Raw genomic sequence first — 23611 nt, forward strand, 5'->3', positions numbered from 1 at the left:
TTTCCTAAACCTTGGAACACAGGTTTTTCAAAAAGACAGCTTTTCTGTATTTTTTAATCAAATCTATAAGCAAGTTTTTAGATGTATTTTACCTTTCTGTGAATCACTGTAGCAGATCAAGCCACCTAAGAAACCATTTTTAACTAAAATATTTGAATAAAAGAATGAGAACACCCTCATATCTCCTTTGTGATAGATGTTCCCGGAGAAAAACTTACTATTTGTGGCCCATTCTCTGACTGACACACTAGATAAGAAGATGGTTATTATTAACAGCAGCTGATGGGATATTGTAAAACATACCAAACAGTGTAATATCAGGATGAGGGAACTGCTAAGACAACTCAAAGTTATCTGCTTCACTGTCAGTATTCAAATAAAATGACTATATTTCATAATTTTCAAAGGGCTATGCTTTTTGCCTCTGATTGTTTATCAGTGTGAGAGATTATAAATTATCCAGTATACCCACTGAAAATGCTCTCTCCTTGATAAATAGCATGTGATTATAAATAGTGCACTGTCACATGTTTTATATGAGTACAAGATGATGGATTTTAAGCAACACATCTGTTTTGATCAAGGGTTATAAATATAAACAGAAGCTGTTGAGCTCTAAGAAAAATGGATGCTTTTATGTTTTTGGAAGATGATTTATTTTGTACTGATAGGTCAAATGAGGTGCAATGCTAAGTCATGTGCAGACACCGCTTGTTCTATCTTAAATATTTACTGGGCTTGAGCATTGGACACAGTGCTTTTTTCCAGCTGTACTAGAGACAGCATGCAAATTCATATTATTGATTATGTGAGTCTCAGCCACTGACATGAAAATCTAGTAGGAAAACATGTTCCTATTCAAGGCAAAAACTCTGAAAAGTAACTGAAAATAAATTATTTGTCTCTATATTTATTATCTTAATGATCACCATGTCAGATCCATCCTGCTTAGTAGCAAATAAGATGATATTTCTCTACTGCCACAAGTTCTGCAGAAGGTGACAGTTTTTCTTCTCCCTTTGCATTGTAAAATGGTTTTGATTGATGTTTCACTGGTTTCACAGACCAAATGTTCATCTAAATGAATATTAACCCCCAAGAAAAATTATTGACTCTATTCCAGAGTGTAATTAATATTTTAAAGATCTTTGCTAGCCCCCTCCCCACTTCCTGACTCCTCTTACTTTTAATTCCAACTTCCCTACTCTGAAACGCAGCAAAATGAATGTAAAGATTGAGGCACATATTTTAAATGGCAAGAGTTCACATGCATATATGGCCTTTGGGGAAAGGACTCAATGTCCTTTCCTTTGTGTTTTTTCATACAAAACACTTTCCTTTGTGTTTGGTTTTTTTTTTTTTTTTGGGGGGGGGGGCAGTTGATGGTGATTTTTTGTTTGTTTGTTGTTGTTGTTGTTCTTGCTGTTTTTTCTCCAGTGGTTAAAGTTATTTAAACTTTCTTTTTGCTAATAGAGTCAAGGTGTGGTGGTTTCACTCAGCTGGGCAGCTGAGCTCTACCACAACCATTCTCTCACTCCCCGTCCTCAGAGGAAAAGGGGGAGAAAATATAACAAAAAGGGCTCAAGGGTTGAGGTAAGGACAGGGAGATCACTCAACAATTATTGTCACAGGCAAAACAGAATCAGTATAGGGAGATTAATAAAATTTATTGCCTATTACTAGCAAGCTATAACAGTGAGAAATGAAGAGAACAAACTAAAAACACCTTCCCCCATCCACCCTCTTCTACCTCCTCCCCCCAGGCAGCACAGGGGAACAGGGAATGGGGTCTGCGGTCAGTCCCTGATGCTTCGTCTCCGCCACCCTTTCACGGTCACTCTCTGCCCCTGCTCCACGTGGGGTCCCTCCCACGGGATGCCGTCCTTCCCGAACTGATCCGGCGTGGGCTGCCCACAGGCAGCAGCTCTTCCAGAACTGCTCCCACACGGCTCCGTACCACGGGGTCCATCCATCCCCCAGGAGCAAACTGCTCCAGCACGGGTCCCCCACGGGCGGCAGCTCCCCCCAGACCCCCTGCTCCTGCGTGGGCTCCTCTCCACGGGCTGCAGCTCTGGCCCGGGGCCTGCTCCTGCGGGGGCTCTCCATGGGCCGCAGCCTCCTCCAGGCCACATCCACCTGCTCCACCGGGGGCTCCTCCACGGGCTGCAGCGTGGAGATCTGCTCCGTGTGGGACCCGTGGGCTGCAGGGGGACAGCCTGCTCCACCAGGGGCCTCTCCACGGGCCGCAGGGGAACTGCTGCTGCCTGCCTGGAGCACCTCCTGCCCTCCTGCTGCACTGACCTTGGGGGCTGCAGGGCTGGTTCTCACTCCTCACTCTCCCAGCTGGTGTTGCATAGTGTTTTCTTTTCTGTTTCTTAAATCTGTTCTTACAGACGCGGCGATGTCAAATGACATCGCTTATTGACTCGGCTCTGGCCAGCAGCGGGTCTCTTTGGAGCTGGTGGGAGCTGGTTCTGATCTGACATGGGGCAGCTTCTGAATTTTTCTCACAGAGGCCACCCCTGCAGCCCCCCGCTACCAAAACTTTGCCATTTAAACCCAGTACACAAGGGTGTCATATTTGACCAAGGCCCAGGAGCATATTCAACACTGGGGTGGCCTGATCATCTACTTTTCTATTTGATCTCTCTTGGTGATTTCATGAAATCTACAGCTTATGACTTTAGTCCTAAAGAAACCCAGCATTCTTCTGACAAATAGTTCAGACATTAGATTTTCATTTGAATTCCTCTGAATAATGACCAAAAATTGTTACCGTATATTCTTTGAGTGATATCACACACTCTTCATACACTTGCTTTGATGTTCTATAGTTTATATGCTGCTCAAATTGTTTTCTGGTCCTAATTTTCTATTGACATGCCGCATGCATTTCTTTCAACTTATAAGCCTATGATAGTCATTGTTCAATCATGCTTTTAAAAATGGCTGGCTTTATAACCTATCAACAGATTGTGTTTGCATTTGAAGTGGAGTCAGAAATTCATCAGGGTCACAGAATAACAAAACAATAACTGCAGAGAATTGAAATCTGATTTACCACAAGCTTGGCATTGCTATATGTGCTTAATTCTCTAATTCTGCACAATATGGGTTGTTTAGTTCTTGGCCTTAAACTGCAATTTTTCTTACCTTAATATATATACATATATTATATTATGTATTATATATATATGTTATATATATTATGTACACACACACATACATATATGTACGTGTATATATATGTGTGTGTGTATATATATATATTATATATATTTTATATATATATATACTTTCATTGTTTGTTTCTGGTTTTAACATGCCTAGTTTCTTTGCTCCTCTGCTTTCTTTTCCTTTTCACGTAAGCTTCTTTGTTGTCTTAGTTCTTCTTTGATTTTGCTAGATTTCAGCATCTTCATATCCTCATATCTCTGCCTCCTCTGGTTAGTAAAGTCAGTGGGGTTTTGTTGACAGAGCCATTTCATACTCATGATTTTCTTTATCAAATTTATTGTCTTCTTTCAGCTAGTATATTTCACAGATCATTTTTAAACCTACTTCTCAGCCCTTTACTTCTCTCGCTATATATATATATTTTATTTCTCATCTCTTAAAGCACATCTTTTCAAAACTATATTAGCCCTCATCGTTCTTTGTTTATGACTATGAGACCTTTTGCACCATCTCCACACATAAAGGAAGCATTTGGGCCCAAGAAAGGCAGAGTCAGTAAAGCTGAAATAACGCTGTTGTGTTGTGACTTTGATTTCCGCTTTACAGACCAGAGGTCACTTGATCTTTTCTTATTTGGATACCAAGAAATAACAAACAGGGTTGTGTTAATTTGTTAGACTGGGATATTCTGAAGCTGACTTTGAACACACCAGTTTTGCATCTCAGTCCAGATCATCACTGATAAAGTCCTTTCTTCTCCTTTCTTCTTTAGCTTCATCATTTCCTTTAGAAAAAGTGACATCTTGTCAGACTACTTCTTAGATATCTAAGAAAACTGTCCCCTACCCCAAGTTATATAACTAATAATGAGAAAAATACAATGTTAGACCAACTCATATGACCTATTTGATTTATCTGCTTTCCTACTACTCTAGAAATGTGAATGCTGACTGTAAAAGAAGCTGACAGAGAGCTCGGATGTGGCTGTCTTCACCTAATTGTTTGAATATGATCCTTGTTGTCTTTCTACATCATATGCTATCTCTGATCATTGCCATGTAGTACTATGTTTTTCTCAGAAGGGTATTTCCTTACTTGTTTTTAAATTATTGTTGTTTTCTACTCTTTTATTTTTCTTATTTTCTACTTTCTTTTTTTTCAGTTGCTTGTTTAACGTCCTTGGAATCTACTGCTACATGCCTTCATCTAAAATATGTTTGCAGCTGGATGCTTTTGTACCTACCAAAAATTCCATCTCAGTTTAAATATTCTTTTTTCATGAATAGATTTTACCTTATTCCTATAACACACCCTGTATACTCTTCCCTAATCTGAGCATTTATTGCACTGTTCAGTATCTAATATTTGCTTGTACTGGCAACTGTTCCCAGTTAGTTAACAGTTATGAGTTTTCATACACCAGGACTTTAAAGTGCCACCAGAATTCGCAGTAATATATTGTATAATATTATGCAAAGAAAGACATTATAGAAAACACACAGAGGAGTTCTCACCTCTCTTTTCTCAATAACCTTTGTAAATTTTCCGTATTCATTTTCTTGTGCTTTAATCTCTTAGCTGGGGGCTCTGGAAACTCAATTCTGTTTTCTACTACCTGTTCCTTTGTCATCGGTCTTGAGTCAATCAGAACTGAACTGAAAGTCAATAGTAAATGAGGCAGAATAGCATCTCTCTTGGAGCTATGATGTCAAATATAGTAAGACTCGATTTTACAGCATGGTAAGAAATTTCTCATTAGAGAAAGAGATAGTCTAATGAACAGAGTAATGACCTATGACTCCAGCAGGACTGGATTTAATTTGCTGCTCTGTAGAAAACAAATATCACTGGTGGTTGAAACATAAGACAGTGTGGTTCTTAACTCTGCAGTAGACTATTCTCCAGTTCTGCAGTTCCCATCCCCCAAACTGCAAGACTGTCAGATACTGTGGGGACTACACTGTGGCTACTTATACACAAATAAAACTGCCAGGGATTATTGTCATGCACTGGCACTGTCTCACCTGTCCTACAGGTTGATTAAAGCAACTTCAATGTGGTAGGGTACTGTGCCAACTAGCACTGCCCCAGAAAATGCCAAGATCCCATCTGCAGTTCAAGAAGAGTCATGTTATTTGGAGGCTGAGCGTGGTGTTGAAATGTTGTGATGCCTGGCTATGTTACATCTGGCCACAGTGTTAGGGAAGGGTACCTCTCCTTACTACTGAGGGCACTTTCAGCATCTCTGAAGGATGCATCTGCGTGGCCCAGAGTGGGTAAATACAGACTGCGCCATTGTCCTTGTTTGTACTTGCTTCATATTATATTATCCCACGGTTTTAGAGTACTTCATAGCTTAGATCCTGTCCTCTGATACATCCTATAAAGCAGATTAATGAGACCCAATAAATAATAATGAGTCTGACACGGCAGTTAAGTCTTAGTTCAAAGTAACATCTTTCATCTTCAGTAAATGTTTTGGTAGAGCTGGAACAGTAAAGAATCATAGTCCCAGGCATGAAACTCTTTGATAATGAGATACTCAAGCAGTTTGCCATGGTTCATTAAAAAACACTTTTTCATTATTGGTCCATTGTTTGTGATTAAGTGATAGATATACTTATTCCTTGATTAAATGTTTTCTTCCAACTTTTTCAAAGTTTTTCTGTGTTTCTATCCATAACTGTCATATCTTCACTGTTCTGCAAAAATCTAACTTACTCATTTTTACAGTTGAAATTTTCATCAATTCTAAAACTCCAGATGTTCAAAAGTGGTTGATTTTCTCAGAATTGTTAGACATGCTTTTGCTACTGTAAAAATCATAATCAAATGCAAAGCACAATAAAACCCAAGAAAGTATAGGCTATTCTGCAGATGGAAATGAAGGACAAGTATCCAGACACCATCCATTTTAAGTTTTGCTAAAATCTCAAAAAGACATATTTCTCTCCAAAATATGTTTATTTTTATTGTGCTATCAGCAAATTAATGGAATGGCTCGTAAAGAAAACAAGACACTTTTTTTCTGCATATAAACAACGGAGTAATTTTTTTTCCCTTCTGCTTGTTTTCAGTATAGCGGGTTAGTTCCACGACAGAGCTGGGACATGTGGCATCCGACGCTGGTGGCTGAGGCCCTGTTTGCAATTGCAAACATCTTTAGCTCTCTACGTTTGATCTCATTATTCACTGCAAATTCTCACCTGGGACCTCTGCAGATATCTCTGGGAAGAATGTTGCTGGACATTTTGAAGTTTCTCTTCATATACTGCCTCGTGCTGCTAGCTTTTGCAAATGGATTGAACCAGCTGTACTTCTACTATGAGACACAAGAAAACAAGTGTAAAGGGATACGATGTGCAGAGCAGAATAATGCATTTTCAACGTAAGTGGCTGATCTACTTCTAACCCTTCCCCAATATTTTACTCATGTAGATGTTTTTCACAGGAAAGAGGCTTTTTGTTCCCTGTTGTTCTTACAGTGGCATCCTGACAGATACTCCTAAAGACACTCTAATAATAAATAAATAAATGTTAACATTATATCAATCAGTAATAATATTCATCCTATAGTGGGATTTTTTTAAAGTGGTATTTTGTTATTTAGCATCCTAGCTGCTGTCCCAAACTTCTTTAAGAGAATATCGTAACATTTAGTTGTAAAAGCACAAGACCTATATGAGAGTGGCATGTTTGCTTTTTACCATCCCCATTCTCTACAAAAGCAAACACATGGTAAAGACAGTAATGCCCTTCTAATTATAGAGCACTTTTTATCTCAATGGTTCTCAACACAAAGTAGAAATGGCATAAATTGACAACACTGAATAGGTACAAAAATACCATATTTATTTTAACATCTTGCTAAAACACAGTTGATGATTTACTTTTGGATCCTTGTTCTACACTCTAAAGGCAAAGCAAAGGGGCAAAATACTTCAAAGACAGGTGTCCAAAGTAAGATCTCTAAAATGATATCTATCCTTTAGAAGTTTGAACAGAATCAGCCTTGTACTCATAGGTTTACTTATAGATTCAACATTGGATATCTAGAGGTTCATATCTGAAACATTCAGCCAGTGTTTCTCCAGAAAAATATTCCATATAGGTTGCCTATATTGTGAATCATCCAGCTCAATCAATTCAAGAACATTTTGTCGTCAGGGGAAAAAATGAATAATCTGAAAAGTATATGCATTGGTATTATACAGCTATTCCTTTTGGGTTTTGTCTTTCAGATTATTTGAAACGCTGCAATCATTATTCTGGTCTATATTTGGACTCATCAATCTCTATGTGACCAATGTGCAACCAAAGCATGAATTTACTGAATTTGTTGGGGCCACCATGTTTGGTACCTATAATGTAATCTCTCTGGTTGTTCTACTCAACATGCTAATAGCCATGATGAATAATTCTTACCAGCTAATTGCTGTAAGTTGATCATTTGTAATATATACCTTCTCTCTGTTTCTAAATCCCATTTTTTTTTCTGTCAGAAAATCTTTTTTAAAGACTGAATATAGGGTTTGTTCTAATTATTTTGCACTATTCTGCAAGGACACAGAAATCAGACCACAGCTGGGTTGGAGCAGAGGGGAATTTCCCCAGAACTCGGAAAGGGGAAGAGGTGGCCCCACTGCAGAAGCCAGCTTGAGGCTAGAGAAGGGTGTCCTGAAGCTGCTGGCAAGTGACAAAGGCTTCAGCACTGCCCCAGCTGCTCTGTGCAGGACCTCTGTTCTGAACAAGACTCAGACATAGATTGTTTGATCTCTATTTTTAATGTATTGATTAGCCTTTAAAAGGCTGTTATTTTGTAATTCTTATATAGTACGAATATATAGTGAATAGAAATTGGATGCCTACATTTCGTGGACAATTTGGAACCCATTAACAAGTGAAATAAAAGGTCATGACACCTCATTAAGCAGTGCCTTGTTTTCCTGTGTCATGAAAACTGCCTTTATCCTTACCAGAGCTATTTTTATTTCTCATCTCTCTATTATGAGACTAATGAAATTAAACACTGGTGTATTGTATAATAATTCAAATATGATCATGCAGAAAGCAAACAATAAAAGAAAACTTCTCATCCTTAAGATTTTTTGAAGGGCTGCTTTTTTTTTTTTCCTTCCTTTTTTTTTTTTCCTATTTTGGACAGAAATTACAATTTTTTCCACAAAAGAAATGTGTTTATATAACAGTAGTTGATAAATTCTATTACATGATACCATGACATATTAATGTTCATCAGAACTCATTCTGCAGGCAGAATACTTTCCTGATAAAACATCTTAATTACTGTTTTAATTACAGTAAATCTGTCTAAATATTAAAAGTTAGGGTTAGGTCTATAGATTAAGTTCTTGGCTACTATTTTTTGTTGTCCAAATCAAACATTATTCCTTTAAAATTCTTGTTCAGCTGCTAAGACTTAACAATCTTTTCAAACTCTAGGTTTTAGTTTTGATTTTTTTTAACTTTTCAAAATGATGCAATATTATATCCAATTCAAAAGAAAAAAACATTCAAATTAAAAAAAAAAAAAAAAGAAAACAACACCATAACCAATTCCAAATATACAATTTTGAAGTAGGAGAAAATAATTCTGCTCAACTCAACAGTTTTAAGTAACCTCATGATTTCTTAGATAGGTTATTTGTAAATTTCAAGGGCTGGCAACAACTGAGAGGGTGCATGAGGCTTACAGACTTGTTGAAGCTGCTACACAGCAGAGTAATTAGAGTGATCTATGTGGAATAATGATGAGCTGCTATTATAACAAAACATCTCTACCAGAGATGTAACATTTTTCTGCTTGTAATTATCCTTTGTTTTTTGAGAGACTGTTAATTATTTAAAAGCCTGTAGCTAAGCAAGAAGGGTTGAAAGTGGAGATATACTGTATGTATGTAACATCTCTTTATTGGAGTAAACCAGCTTAGCTTTGCTTTGTGTTAAAAACTTTCTGCAAAAAGAAGGTTCCAGTATTTTAAAAAGAAAATTCATTAGAGTTTCAGTGTTGTTCTAGCTTTAGGTCAGTTTTTTTTTAAGAGGTTTGTTTCATCTCCTTAATTACAGCCACGTATGTGTTGTTTTGTTTTTTGTTCACAGGATCATGCAGACATTGAGTGGAAGTTTGCTCGGACAAAACTCTGGATGAGTTACTTTGAAGAAGGAGGGACTCTACCCACTCCTTTCAATGTCATACCAAGTCCAAAGTCCCTCTGGTATCTGATCAAATGGTTATGGAGACACTTGTGCAAGAAAAAAATTAGAAGAAAGCCTGAAAGTTTTGGAACAATAGGGGTAAGTCCTATGTGCTACTCTGCTGTTAATCCTCCTCTTTTATATACAGATAAGTCTTTCTCAGTCTTACAGAGATGGAAAGGCTCTGAACTGTCAAATAATTTGAATAGGAATTACAGAGTAATTCTAGAATTCAGAGAATGATTTTATTATTATTATTATTATTATTATTATTATTTACATTCATGTCAGTGTATCTGACTGGAGAGAAAACATCATTGGATTTCTGCACAATGACAGTATGAAGCATGACTATGCCTCATCGATAGATAATTCAAGATTAAAAGCAATATAAACAGAGATCAAATACAGATACTTGTCTACCAATTCCAGAGTTCTGGTTAACGCTCTCCAGCTCAAGTGTCACAATTCAATTTTGATCAACGTATCATGAACCACAGAATTTTATATAAACAACTTATCATGGTATATTCTCTGTCTCTCTACATGTAGTGAAATAGGTTTACATAAAATCATTCTTACCTAAAGCTGTTCACATTAAATAAAGCATTTTGAAAGGTAACCACTTACTTAGAATTACTTACCTGAATCTGCAGGTAGAGTTATTTCAGAATCATATTATTGCCCTATTCTAATAGTGCTTAATAGCAGTGGAAATTTCTAGGGAAAAAAAAAAAAAAAGAGGGGAAAAGACACACAAAGGGAGCAAGAATACTCCTGCATTTGGGTTCAGCAGATGTCTGCGTAATATCTGAACCACAAACTCTCTGGTAGCTGCAGCTACCAGATTTGAATTTGCTTCTCATATATTTATTCAGCTGAGATTCTCCAGTAAGCAGCACAGTTTTCCTATATTGTCAGAGGAAATAGTGAGGTAACAACCTAACCAACCAGCAAGTAAATCTCTCTAGGAATATTTTCTTCATTTCATATATAAATCAAGTGAGTACCTTGTTAACTAGACTGCATTTAGACAACTCCAGCATAAAAAAGTGAACAAACAAATCAATCTATTGTGGGTAAAATAGGGTAATTTTTTTCCCTATACTGTGAGGATTTGATGAGTACAAATGTTTTCAAGTCTGTTAGGAGCTCAAGTAGCAAAGCATTAAGGGAGACCATATGATTGCCATGTATGAGTAAGGGGAAGAAAGGATTGTAGTCTTCACGCTGTTTAAACTATTAGCAATACACCAAAGAAGCTAGGAGTATGATATGATTCGTTGTTGGACCATTATCTACAGACCATTACTCTACGTACCTTCTTTTCTTCTGTGTATTTCTTTACAGTTTCCTGAGAAAGTGAGAAATAAGTAGATTTTTTCCTATCTATTCTCCTGTCATATCCTGGCATTCAGCTTTATCATCAGATACACCTCAAGGAACAAGTTTGCAGAGTTGCACAGATATATGATAAAGAGGCAGTGTGACAAATAAAATCATTTCACATTTCCTTAGCTGATTAGTAGATTATGCACTCTGTGAAAAGCTTCTAATCAGGCTTATTGCAATAACCTGATCTTGTTGGACATTGCGAAAGGAAAATATGCTTCACTTAGCTGTCATTCTTGTAGATAGGAAAGAAAGGGACAGAAAAGGAAGCTTATAAAACATGAGAATGATATTGAAACAAACTAGCAACTGCAGAAAAGAAACACCAAAAAAATCCTTTGGATTAATATTAGAAAAGCAGTGAAGACAAATAAGTAGCAAATCAGACAGAAATAAAAATAAAACACGTGAACTGAGAATGAATGGTGAAGAACTTCAAGAACAAAACATCACTGTGTAACCTAGCAAAGAAAAGAAGTGCAGAGAGCAACTGTAGGAAAAACTGTGAATTTTTGTTAGAAATAGAGAAACTGATGTACTTGTGTGTGGGGGAGAGTGGGCAATACTTGTAGGCATTTGTTGAGCATTTGGTAGGTATGATTATCTAGTGTAAACTGAGAGAATGATATTAAAATTAATGGAGAGATGCCAGTGCATAGCAGCTGAGTATCTATACTTGGTTAACACAATATCTGTGTTTGACTGGGACAAATTCTGAATACACTTATACATCCCAGAAAAGCCTTCAGGACAATATTTTCTGACAGACTTTCAATTCAGGATAAAGGACTTTTTTATTTATTTTTTTTTTTCCTTTGTTTCCCTCTCAACCTGCAACTCTGGGAGTAATCTTATTCCTGGCTGTCTGGAAGGAGGAAGAAAGAGACAGGGTACTTCCAGCACCCTGCTGATACACATGGTGAAAATGTAAATGGGGGTTCAGAGAGATCACTCCCTGGTTCCTGCAGCTACCCACAGCTGGGGGAATAAATAACAGCTTCTAGGTATCAGCAATTTGGGTTTTGCAAAACTGTTGCAGCAAAGGGTCAACAGATAGAGTGTGTATACACAAAGCTCGTTGGGACTTTTTTCCACATAGCATTTTCCTTACAACCTTTTTGTTTGTTTATTTGTTTGTTTGCTTGTTTTCTTTTTCATAAATATATACCAGTTCCAAAAAACTTTGTTGTTGGGAAAGACTTACTTCAGGACAGAATTTCTCATTGGAGCACATGTTAAAAATAACTAATAGTTTGGGCTATGGGAGACCCAGGTTCACTTCCATTCTCTAGTAAGCATTTGTTATTTATGCCAAGCAGAACAGCTCTGACAAGAGGTGATTCCTGTCCCAAAACAGTGAATCATAGTCATAGAATCATTTAATCATTTAGGTTGGAAAAGATATCTAAGATTATCAAGTCCAACCATTAATCTAGCACTGCCGCCACCAAACCATGTCCCTGAGCACCTCATCTACATGTCTTTTGAATGCCTCCAGGGATGGTGACTCAACTACTTCCCTGAACAGCCTGTTCCAATGCCTCACAACCCTTCCATTGAAATTTTTCCTATTTTCAACTTAAACCTTCTCTGGTGCAACTCGAGACCATTTCCTCTTGTCCTCTTGGTTGTTGCTTGGGAGAAGAGACCAACCCCCACCCCATTGCAACCTTCTTTGAGGTAGTTGTAGTGAATGATAAGGTCTCCTTATCACTTCCTTATCATTTGTGACCTGCTGGCCACACCATTTCTGATACAAGCCAGGATGCCGTTGGCCTTCTTGGCCACCTGAGCACACTGCTGGCTCATATTCTGCCAGCTATTGACTAATACTCTCAGGTCCTTCTCAGCCAGACAGCTTTCCAGCCACTCTTCCCCCAGCCTGTAGCATTGCATGGGGTTGTTGTGCCCCAAGTGCAGAACCCGGCACTTGGCCTTGTTGAACCTCATGCAGTTAGCCTTGGCCCATTGGTCCAGCCCATCCAGAGCCCTCTGCAGAGCCCTCCTTCCTACCATTGAGCAGATCAACACTCCTGCCTAACTTGGCGTTATTTGTGAACTTACTGAAGGTGCACTTGATCCCCTTGTCCAGCTCATTGATAAGGATGTTAAAGAGAACTGTCCCCAGTACTGAGCCCTGGGAGATACCACTTGTGACTGTCCACCAACTGGATTTAATTCTATTCACCACAACTCTTCGGGCCCAGTTACCCAGCCAGTTTCTTACCAGGGTGAAGACACTGGGGGAAAAGGTGTTCTCTTCAGACAGTGTAAGAGAAGGAGATGAACCTAGCTTCCCTATGATCTGAATGTGAACTTCCAATAACTGACTTCTTTGGAAGGAGAGGGCATAGGGGAGGGAGAGATGTAGGGGTTTGTTGTTGTTATTTTCTGTAGAGAAAACTTCAAAAAATTTTTGTTTGATGAGAAAAAGCAGTACCTATGAAGCTCTGTGAGACAATAGGGCCATACCCATCACTAATTATAAATACAGAACAGACACTTAGCTGTAAGTGAAGCTGAAACCCCTCTGGAGCAGAGTGTTCACCAGCTGAATCATCACAGCAACAAGAATTACAGCTTCTTGGAAACAGTGAGTGGCTGTGGTTGACCAGCCAGATTCAGTCTGCGTATCTGGGCATCTCATAAAACTATGAAGTTCTTCAGCCATACTCAGGTGTAAAAGCAGCCCCAGTAGAGCTGTCTGCATTATGAACATTTTGCAATTTCTAGGCCCAGCTATGCACTCAAGCTCCAAAATGGGCAAAGATTGGTGTATACATTATGATTTCTGCATAAGTAAAATTTATCTGTACATGTGTGAGAGCCACACACTCCGTCATTCAGTTCTACACACTGTCTGGGCAGACATAAAGCATACACTCTTAAGTGGATTTTCTCCAATAAAGAGATTAAGTCATTAAAGAAAAAATGGGCACATTGTCATGATCTCAGAGTTTGTCCTAGAGGAATGCACTGTTTTCTGATTTTGAAAAACTTATTATCATCACCCACATCACCCACAGCTCAGCCTTGTGTTCCTAGAATTTTTTCATTTGTCTCAACAAACTGTACCAAAAATTAAATTTAGAAACTTTATACCTTTACAAACAAAGGGAAATGAAGAGTTATCTCTGCCTTTTGTTTGAAGACTTCAGCTGACAGCTCTCTGACTCCAGCTCACTGGAATTTCTGTCTCAGATCTACAAGATAAGCTTTTTTGGGAACTATTTCTCTTCACTGAGTCTTGCATTATGAACTCTGATACCTTTTCTTTTTATGACCAGTACTGGGGAAAAAACACTTGATTCCATTTCAGGTTCATTTTCTTACATCAGCTAAATAGATGTATGAATGCCAGGTTGTCTGTGATGCAGAACTCAGATTTCAAAACATTTTTTTCCTGAAATTTCTATATGCTAACTTTGCTATTAGGAAGCTCTAATCAGCAGTGGCATACTGTGGTGTTTTCCAGTAGGAAGAACAATAGCGAGCATCCAAAGGCTGAGTCAGTGCTACAGAGTAAAAAAAAAAATGATAGACAGAATATAGGTGTCTTGTTAAAGCCAGCATTTTTCAAGGATCAGGCATAAGATCTGCATAAAAAAGCAGCAATCAAGAGCTAAAAGGAATCAAGGAGGTATAAATGTGTCACCAATGTGTCTGCTCTGTGTATATATATATATATATATACACACATATATAAATAGTATATATATAATATATAAAGATAAATATATATATAAAGAATATATAAAGACTATATATATACACAGTGGATTGTTGGATTATAAATGTAATGTTTGATTTAATACATATATATAAAGAAAAAAGCGCTTGAAAAATTATACGTAGGTAGAACTTGCAAAGAAAGGATTCAGGGTCGGCATAATTTACAGCAGACACCCAGTGAAAAGATTTATGTGGCTCACACACACAAAAAAAAATGTCGGTAGAGATACCTTTGTCATGATTGCTTTGGAGGACCGTCTACAGTGCTACTTACGGAAAAGCTATCACAGGAAAGAAGAAGGTCTGCATGGTAGTGAGGAGCCTCTGAAGAGAGCTGATGAATTTTATTCTCCTCGACTGTCAGTTCTGTGTTTCTGGCACCCTTTGTTGTACCGGGACAGATAAAGAGGTGGGCGGTGCAGTCAAGGGGAGCTTTTTCAACGAACAGCATCTTTCTCCACAGGCTGCCCAGCCATGCTGACGGCATGATCTTTAGCCACAACTACAACTGGCTTCCTCGGTACAGGAAGGACAGTATGTTCACACATGATTTACTAGCACTTCAACATGCTATTAATCAGACAGAGATTTTCTGCCTTTTCAGATTTCAGCACATTTTTATTTTGTCATTTTGACATATCCCAGGTATGCAGCATTCTCTTTAGCTATTATCACAAAGTATCTCCTACACTCAAAGCTCTGAAATAACAGTGTGTGCTGCTCTTTAAGCTATATATAGTAGTTCTGTTAACTTTTTCAGATTGCCTTTGCAAAAGCCAGATTCAATTCCATTGGTTAGGTTGAAGTTTTTCTGACTACCCAAATCCCTTGGGTGTCTCAAGGCTACTCCTGTTGGTCATCTGAAATCTATTGTTATTTCTAAAGAGAAGAGATGTAAGAAAAGAATCCCCAAGCCCACTGGAATGAATTGTACTATTTTCCTCAAATTATATTCCACTTTGTCAGTGATCAGTCACCAAAAAGTGTTTTATCTATAATTTTAAGAATTTCAGAGGATAAAATGGAAAGGATTTGCCAGACATATCTTCAGTATTTTTTGTGCACCTGATTTTTAGATAAATAGCTAGTGTTTTCTTTTTCCACAGATATCCTGATTTTCTTGCCATTTTTTTCAAGCAATCTACATTACAATGATAAGCATTTGTCAGAGAAAAATCTTCTTTCTCATTCTCTTAGCCTTCTTTCTTCAAGTGGAAAATGATGCAAGTCCTCAGTCAATACAAGTGTTTTGTATTTTCCCTGAAATGTGTCTTGCTGACAACTAGGGCAAAAAATAACACCTTCCACCTGGAATGGAAATCACTAATCTGGAGCACATATGTTTTATAACCAAAGACCATCTCACAGGGAAACCTTTCTGAAAACACAGATAAGTTCTTTCCCCTGTAATGTTTCAATTCCAGATGAGGAATATATTGTATGACTTCAGATAATCACTAGGTTTTCTGGACCTTTATCACCAAGCAGTTTGTGGTCAAAGATAGATGTGAAATTTGAATTCATTTTTTATAAAAGATATAGTTTTTATAAATCACATCAAAAGAACTAAATTAATATTGTCTTTTTTTTTTTTTTTTACTGCTAAAGAGATTTTTCTTCCAAAAAAAGTACAAATTACTAGCAATGCCATAAACAGGAAGACCAAAATGATTGTCAATGCCAGTAAAGTGCTGTTAAAGCTTCCTAAAACATATTAGCATCCCCCTTTAGAAAGTGATAAAACATTTCTTTGTATTTCACCATCTCATACAATATTTCCATCACAAGACTGTTTCTTCCCTTGTTGCTATTTTTCAATCAGATTTAACTTTTAACCCTTTGTCAGCTATACTTTTCAACAATTCTTCAAGCACACAGCACAGCAGTTCCTTTAAACAAATTGTGAACAGTGTCAGGTTAGACTATGATCAGGTAGAGAAAAGACAGCTGTGAACCAAATAAGGAAGAGATGAGTGTCAATATCATTTTATGTATAGAGAGTAGTTTGATTTTCAGACATTTATTTAAAGATTCATTCCGCTTTGAGAGGAAGCAAAAGGAGATTATGATCTGGGGACTGAATCTGAGCATTTAAACCAGAGATAATGAACTGATGTGGTTAATACCTTTGACAAGCTATGTGTATGCATATTCTCTTATGCAGTGTCTATGTGTATGTGTATGCAAATACACCATTAAATGTATTCTCTTTCAGCTTCTCAGAGTAATGGATTACTTTTAACTGTAAAATAAAGCAGAGCAGACAACAACTGCAGAAAGTAGCCTCCAAGGCAAGAGTTAGCATTTGTTTTATTTATAGGAGTTCATTTATGAGACGCTTACCTGAACTGAAGTGTGTTTCACTTACACCTTAAGGTGTTTTTTTCCTTTGCCTGTGAGTCAGAACAGTTGTGGAAAGCTCTTGTACAGCCTCAGACTCCCCTAGTGCTCTCTCAGCAGGAATGAAATATCTCCATCGTGTGGTCAACTGCAAAAAATCAGAAAATTAAACCTGTTTTAAAATAGGTGGTGGGAAGGTATTGTCTTTCCCATAGCTACCTTGTCCCATTCAGCCCCAGCAGTAGACACAGACTCCCATCCCTCCCTCCTTAAATATGAGGAATCACATCCATCTTCCCTTTGGATGTGGTATAAGATGCAGAAACACCATCTGGAAAAACTTTGAAGGCACAATGTTTATGTACAAACCCATGGTATCTGGGCAGTTTGGAAATCATGGCTTTCCCCTTTCTATTCTCTTTTGCCAACCCCAACCACACAGGTACTGCATCTCAAATTAATTAGAAAAAGAAATCAATCATAAAATGGAAACTATTCCCAAACAGAGAAAGTGTTAATCATAAATAAATTGCCAATCAGTTTCAAGTAAAAGAAGATGACAAAATACCTTATTGTGCCTGGCTCATTATGCAACTGAGGTCAATTTTATTGAGTCTCCTGGATGCCGTTTTATCGTGTTTTAAGATACTCTAAGTGTTCTGTTTTGTAGAAATACGGTTAGTGGTCAGACACCTGCTTTTCTCACCAGCAGGAGATATAAGAAGCCAAGTAAAAATTGTAAGACTGTCTTCCACCAGTTGGGGATAATTAAGGTAGAAAATAAAAAGAAATGTTACTCAGTATGTTGAGGACAACAGTAATTCAAAGACTAAGAAATTCAAGGCTCTTTTTCACCATCTTTTCTGGACACCCCCTAGATATAGCAGTATGATCTAATGCAACATTTTCTTGAAGCCTATACCGTGTTTTCATTCTGCCAAGCTTCTTTTTGCTGTTCCTCCTCATAGTTGCTATCCCTTATACCCTCCTGCCTTATTAACACAGAACTCTCTATCACAAAGCTAAGTTTCTGTCTTTCATACTTCTCTGTGTATCAAGTGGCTTTTTAACAAAGAACTAAGCAGGGAATTTTCTTTTAAAAATGGTTTTATGTTGCAGGCTGTGGATAGCTCTATCCTAAATGAGATGTAAGGAGACAGCCATAGGTAACACCTTGTATATGTCAAGCTCTTCTCAGTTCATTAGTATCCTTCAATTTGTACAAATGAGTGACACAATCACATCTTCTGTCTCAGATCTGTGACTTCAAAGCTTTGCAAGCAGAGACCTTGCTGCTCCACCACATCCACACCAATGCCAATTCTGGCAGCACACAAAAAAATGTAGAAAATCCACTTTGCCTTTCCAGTGACGACATACTCCCTTCTGTAAAGCTAATGACAGGCTTCGCTCTAGCATTGCAATTTTTCAGCAGACATTGAACCATTGAACCATCTCTCAACTTGTTAGATACCACAGACTGCACAGACCTGCTGTTTTGCCATGATACATTTTTCTACCAGATAGGGATTCATTTTTGTTTGTGTTTTTTTTTTTTTTTTTTTCTTCCAGAGGCGTGCAGCTGATAATCTGAGAAGACATCATCAGTACCAGGTAAAGGTCCATGTTTATTTTTGTAATTGTTTTTCTATGCCTGTGAAAGAGTGTCAGGAGGAGAAAGGGAAAAAAAATCACAAGAAAGCAGAGAAAAATACCAAAAAAAAAAAAAAAGCAAAGAAATAATAATAATAAAAAAAAAAGCAAAAGAATAGTACATTTTGTCTTGAAACAACAGTATTTGAAATACAGAATTGTCTTCTCTTGGGGTGCAAGATGTTCTTTCCTAAAGCCACAGTATGCTGACTAGTATTTTATCCACTGTAACATAGAATCATAGAATCATTAAGGTTGGGAAAGACCTCCAAGATCATATGGTCCAACCATCCCCCTACCACCAATGTCACCCACTAAACCATGTCCCTAAGCACCACGTCCAACCTTTCCTCGAACACCCCCAGGGATGGTGACGCCACCACCTCCCTGGACAACCCGTCCCAGTGCCTGACTGCTCTTTCTGAGAAGAAATGTCTCCTCATTTCCAACCTAAACCTCCCCTGGCACAACTTGAGGCCATTCCCTCTAGTCCTATCACTGGTTATCTGCAAGAAGAGGCCGACCCCCAGTTCCCCACACCTTCCTTTCAGGTACCTATAGAGAGCGATGAGGTCTCCCTTGAGCCTCCTCTTCTCCAGACTAAACAACCCCAGTTCCCTCAGCCGCTCCTCATAGGACTTGTGCTCCAGGCCCTTCACCAGCTTCGTAGCCCTTCTCTGGACATGCTCCAGGGCCTCGATGTCCTTCCTGTAGTGAGGGGCCCAAAGCTGAACACAGCACTCGAGGTGCGGCCTCACCAGAGCAGAGTACAGGAGGACAATCATTTCCCTGGTCCTGCTGGCTGCACTATTCCTGACACAAGCCAGGATGCCGTTGGCCTTCTTGGCCACCTGGGCACACTGCTGGCTCATGTTCAGGTGAGCATCAACCAAAACCCCAAAACTTTTTCCTCTGCACAGCTTTCTCGCCACTCTGCCCCAAGCCTGTAGCATTTCATGGTGTTGTGACCAAAGTGCAGGACACAGCACTTAGCCATGTTGAACCTCATCCCATTGGTCTCCGCCCATTGATCCAACCTGTCCAGGTCCCTCTGCAAGATCTTCCTAACCTCCGGCAGATTGACACTTCCCTTTAAAAAAAAAACAAAACAAAACAAAACAAAACAAACAAACAAAAACAGACAGTTCCACCTCCCTTCTGGGATTAACCAAGTCCATATATGCAGCTAACTGACATGCTCCATCAGAGTCAGCGCTCCATCTCTCTCTCTCCAGTTCTGCTCTCCCATAGACACCTTCTTGTTCTTTAATAATCCCTTTGCCTAGATGCCCTGTAAACTGTTTTCCATCCTTCCTGCTTCAGTCTCTGGATTTTTTGAGATTATTGTAGCATAAGGAATAATTTTCAGATTTATTTTCAGTTTTCATTGTGTGAAAAGGAGTGCAAGTTCACCAAGAGGTGGGCTGTGCACTTGTAAATTTGGTAGTGAATAGATTCCATATGGGAAATGACTGATTAAACCAGGACTTTCCAATCTGAAGAAGAGACAGCTGCAGAGAGTACAACAGGGATCTATAAAATCCTGGAGAACATGAACACAGAGTAGCTCTTTACCATCTATCCTCAAACTAAATACCAGACGTGTACAAGGCTTCATTAATAGGGCTGTAGGCAGCGCTTTGAGAGAAGTGATTATTCTCCTCCAGCCCACACTTGTAAGTCTGTATCTGGAGCACTGTGTCCTGTTTTGGGCCCCCTGCTGGAAGAGAGATGTATCAAACTGGAAGGAAATCAGCAAAGGGCCACCAGCAAGGTTGGAGGGCTGACCTAAACGGAGAAGCTGAGATCCATGTTTGTTCAGCCTGAAGTAGGTTAAGGGGGGGCCTAATTGCTATCTTCAATATCACAATGCTGGTTAGAGAGAAAAGGGAGCCACATTTTTCTTGCAGGTACGTAGCAAAAGAACAGGAGTCAATGGACACAAGTTGCACAAGGGAAATTCTATAATGAAAATCGTTATCACAGTGTGGGTGGTAAAGAACTGGAAAAAAATGCTCAGGGAGGCTGCAGCATCTCTAGCCTGGGAGATATTCAGCACTTAACTGGATCTGAGCAACCTGATACAACTTCAGAGATAGCCTTGCTTGGAATGGGGCAGCTGGATCAGGCTGCCTCCAGACATTTTTTCCAACCTAAATAAATTTAAAATTCTTAGAAGTAGAAGGCAACACTGAAAACTATCAGAGAGAAGATTAAAAATAAGCAAAACCCCACAAGGATTTATTCTATCTATACCTTGGTTTTTATCTAGGTTTTAGTCTAGCTATACCGTGGAATTCATCAGCAGAGAATTTGTGGATGCTGAAAGTTTACATGAGTTCAAAACCCATGGGGAAAACCTCTCACAGACCATTAAACGTAAAGCTAACATTTCCGATTCAAGAAGTCCCTAAATCTCAGATTGCAGGAGGCTTCTGAGAGTATAGCTGGAAAAAACATTATACAATTGCACTAGACTTACACTTCTCATGAGGCATCAGCAACTGCTCACTGTCAGAGAGCAAGTTACTACCATGAGGCATACCTTTGATCAAAGCCAAAGCAGCCATTCTTAGGATAATTATCACCGCTTTCCATGGAAAAGTAGGACAAATTTTTAACCAGATCAAAGGTTTGTACATTTTTTGTCATGTTCCTTAAACACAAGAAGACGCAGTGAATGTAGATTTAGTAACTATTACCAAGAAAACTAACGCAATATTTTATGTTTTTAGGAAGTTATGAGAAACCTGGTTAAGAGATATGTTGCAGCAATGATAAGAGATGCCAAAACTGAGGAAGGACTGACAGAAGAAAATTTTAAGGTATGTATTTAATTATATGTTCATACATCTTTTGCACTTGCAGCCCCAAAAGCTAACTGTATCCTGGGCTGCATCAAAGAAGCATAACCAGCAGGGCAAGGGAGGTGGTCCTTCCCTTCCACTCTGCTCTTGTGAGATTCCACCTGGAGCACTGCATGTGTGTGCAGTGCGTGCTTGCAGCCCAGAAGGCCAACTGCATCCCTGGCTGCATCAACAGAGGAGTGGCCAGCAGGTGGAGGGAGGGGATTGTCCCCCTCTACTCAGCTCTTGTGAGGCCCCACTTGGAGTACTGCATCCTATTCCAGGGCCCCCAGTACAGAGAAGGGTGTGGATATGTTAGAACAGGTCCAGAGGAGGACCACGAAGATCAGCGGTCTGGAGCACCTCTCCTATGAAGAAAGGCTGAGAGCTCTGGGGATGTTCAGGCTTAATAGATGGAAAACTTAAATAAGGAGTTAACTATTAAAATCTGTTTTATCTGGAAGATTAAGTGAACAGGTCCACATGTACCACAACTTTTACATTAATCACTGTGTATTTCTAGCATCAAATATTTTGTTACTATTAGTGCCTCTACCTTCAAATATCCAAAATTATATCCATCAGTCTCAGCTTTGGCAAGAAGATACAGTCGGAGCCTGAGCTAGCTGCTCTAATATTCCTTTACAGAAAATGAAGAGAAATAGGCATGTTGTAAAGGCAAGGAGTTTTCTCCTAATACAGGTCTTTAAGAAATAGAGGATGCACTGGCAGAAAGCAGTCTGCAGTGATTAGCTCTTGACTGATCTGCCAGCTGCCCAACATTTAGGAGAAATGCATGCAGTTCCTGCGTGCTACTCATAGGGAAGCATGCACACATGTCCCTCATAAGATTCGCACAGAGAAGCTGTAGAAGTATGGACTCTATGAGCAGACAGCAAGGTGGATCAAAAACTGGATGAACTGCTAGACCCAGAAAGAAGTGGTCAATGTACAATGTCTAATTGGAGTGGAGTACCTCAGGGGTCAATACTGGTTCTAGTCCTGTTTAATAGCTTCATTAAAAATCTAGACAATGGGGTAGAACGCACCCTCAATAAATTAATATGATATGAAACTGGGGGGAATGGCTGATAACCAGAGGGTCATGCTGCCATTCATAGGGACCTTGACAGACTGACAAGAACCCCATGAAGTTCAACAAGGAGAAGTACAGAGTACTGCACCTGTGGAGAAATGACCCCAGGCACCAGCACATGCTGGGAGCTACCCAAATGGAAAGGAGCTATGCAGAAAAGGAGCTGGGGGTCCTGGTGGACACCAAGTTGAATATGTCAGCAACATGCCTTTTCCACTAAGAAAGCCATTGGTTTCCTGGGCTGCCTTATGAGAAGTGTTGCCAGCAGGTACAGAGAGGTGATTCTTCCCCTCTGCGCAGCACTGTTGAGGCTGTACTTGGAGTGCTGGATCCAGTTCTGCCCCCCTCCCAGTACAAGGGAGACCTGGACATACTGGAGAGAGTCCAATGGAGGTCCACCAAGATTCTCAAGGGACTGGAGCACCTCTCCTAAGAGGAGAGAGGAGAGAGCTGGGACTTTCAGCCTGGAGAAGAGGAGGCTAAGAGGGATCTCATCAATGTCTATAAATCCCTGAAGGAAAGGTGCGAAGAGGTTGGAGCCAGGCCCTTTCCAGAGGTGACCAGTGCCAGGACAAGAGGCAATAGGCATAAAATGGTACACAGAAGGTTCCCTCTGAGCATCAAGAAGTTCTTCTGTGCTATGTGGGTGGATAAACACTGGCCCGGGTTGCTCAGAGAGATTGTGGAATCTCCCTCCTTGGCAATTTTCAAAAGCCACCTGGACATGGTTCTGGGCGACCTGCTCTGGGTGTCCCTGCTTGAGCAGGGGGTTTGATCCGGATGATTTCCAAAGGTTCCTTCCAACCTAAACCATTCAGTGATTCTGTATGCCTCTTTGTGTGTGTCTGTATGTTGGGGATAGTGTTAACATCTGGTCATAAGGCCATTATGATGATGGGACAACACTGTCTAGCAGATTACCTACAGGTCTTTAAGTTATCCTTGCTCCTTCCTCCACCACTGTTGATGATTTCTGTGCTAGACCAAAGTACATTTCCTTTGAAGATTCCCCTGATAACATTGGTTATCACTTTTTTGCCTCACCTGGAAGATCCATTAGACAGAGTATGCAAAGCACCTCTAAGATCTCAGGTATTGTCCAGATGATGAGGCTTCTTATTTATCCCTACCATAAGACTTTTTTTTTTCTTTTTTTAATTAC

At 39.2% G+C, this 23611-nt stretch overlaps 1 protein-coding gene across 7 annotated transcripts in view; it reads left to right on the plus strand.

Annotated features, from left to right (window-relative positions):
• The window catches only part of TRPC4 (transient receptor potential cation channel subfamily C member 4), a 167981-nt gene that overhangs the window by 141662 nt on the left and 2708 nt on the right, over positions 1-23611 (plus strand). For all 7 annotated transcript variants that reach the window (XM_048051366.2, XM_048051371.2, XM_048051369.2 and 4 more), the window contains 5 exons: positions 6255-6565; positions 7419-7614; positions 9295-9489; positions 18427-18468; positions 21243-21332. In XM_048051366.2, coding sequence (XP_047907323.1) covers positions 6255-6565; positions 7419-7614; positions 9295-9489; positions 18427-18468; positions 21243-21332 — 834 coding nt within the window. The remainder of the gene's footprint in view (positions 1-6254; positions 6566-7418; positions 7615-9294; positions 9490-18426; positions 18469-21242; positions 21333-23611) is intronic.

The sequence above is a fragment of the Anser cygnoides genome, chromosome 1, assembly GCF_040182565.1.
Source record: "Anser cygnoides isolate HZ-2024a breed goose chromosome 1, Taihu_goose_T2T_genome, whole genome shotgun sequence".
Taxonomy (NCBI): Eukaryota; Metazoa; Chordata; class Aves; order Anseriformes; family Anatidae; genus Anser; species Anser cygnoides.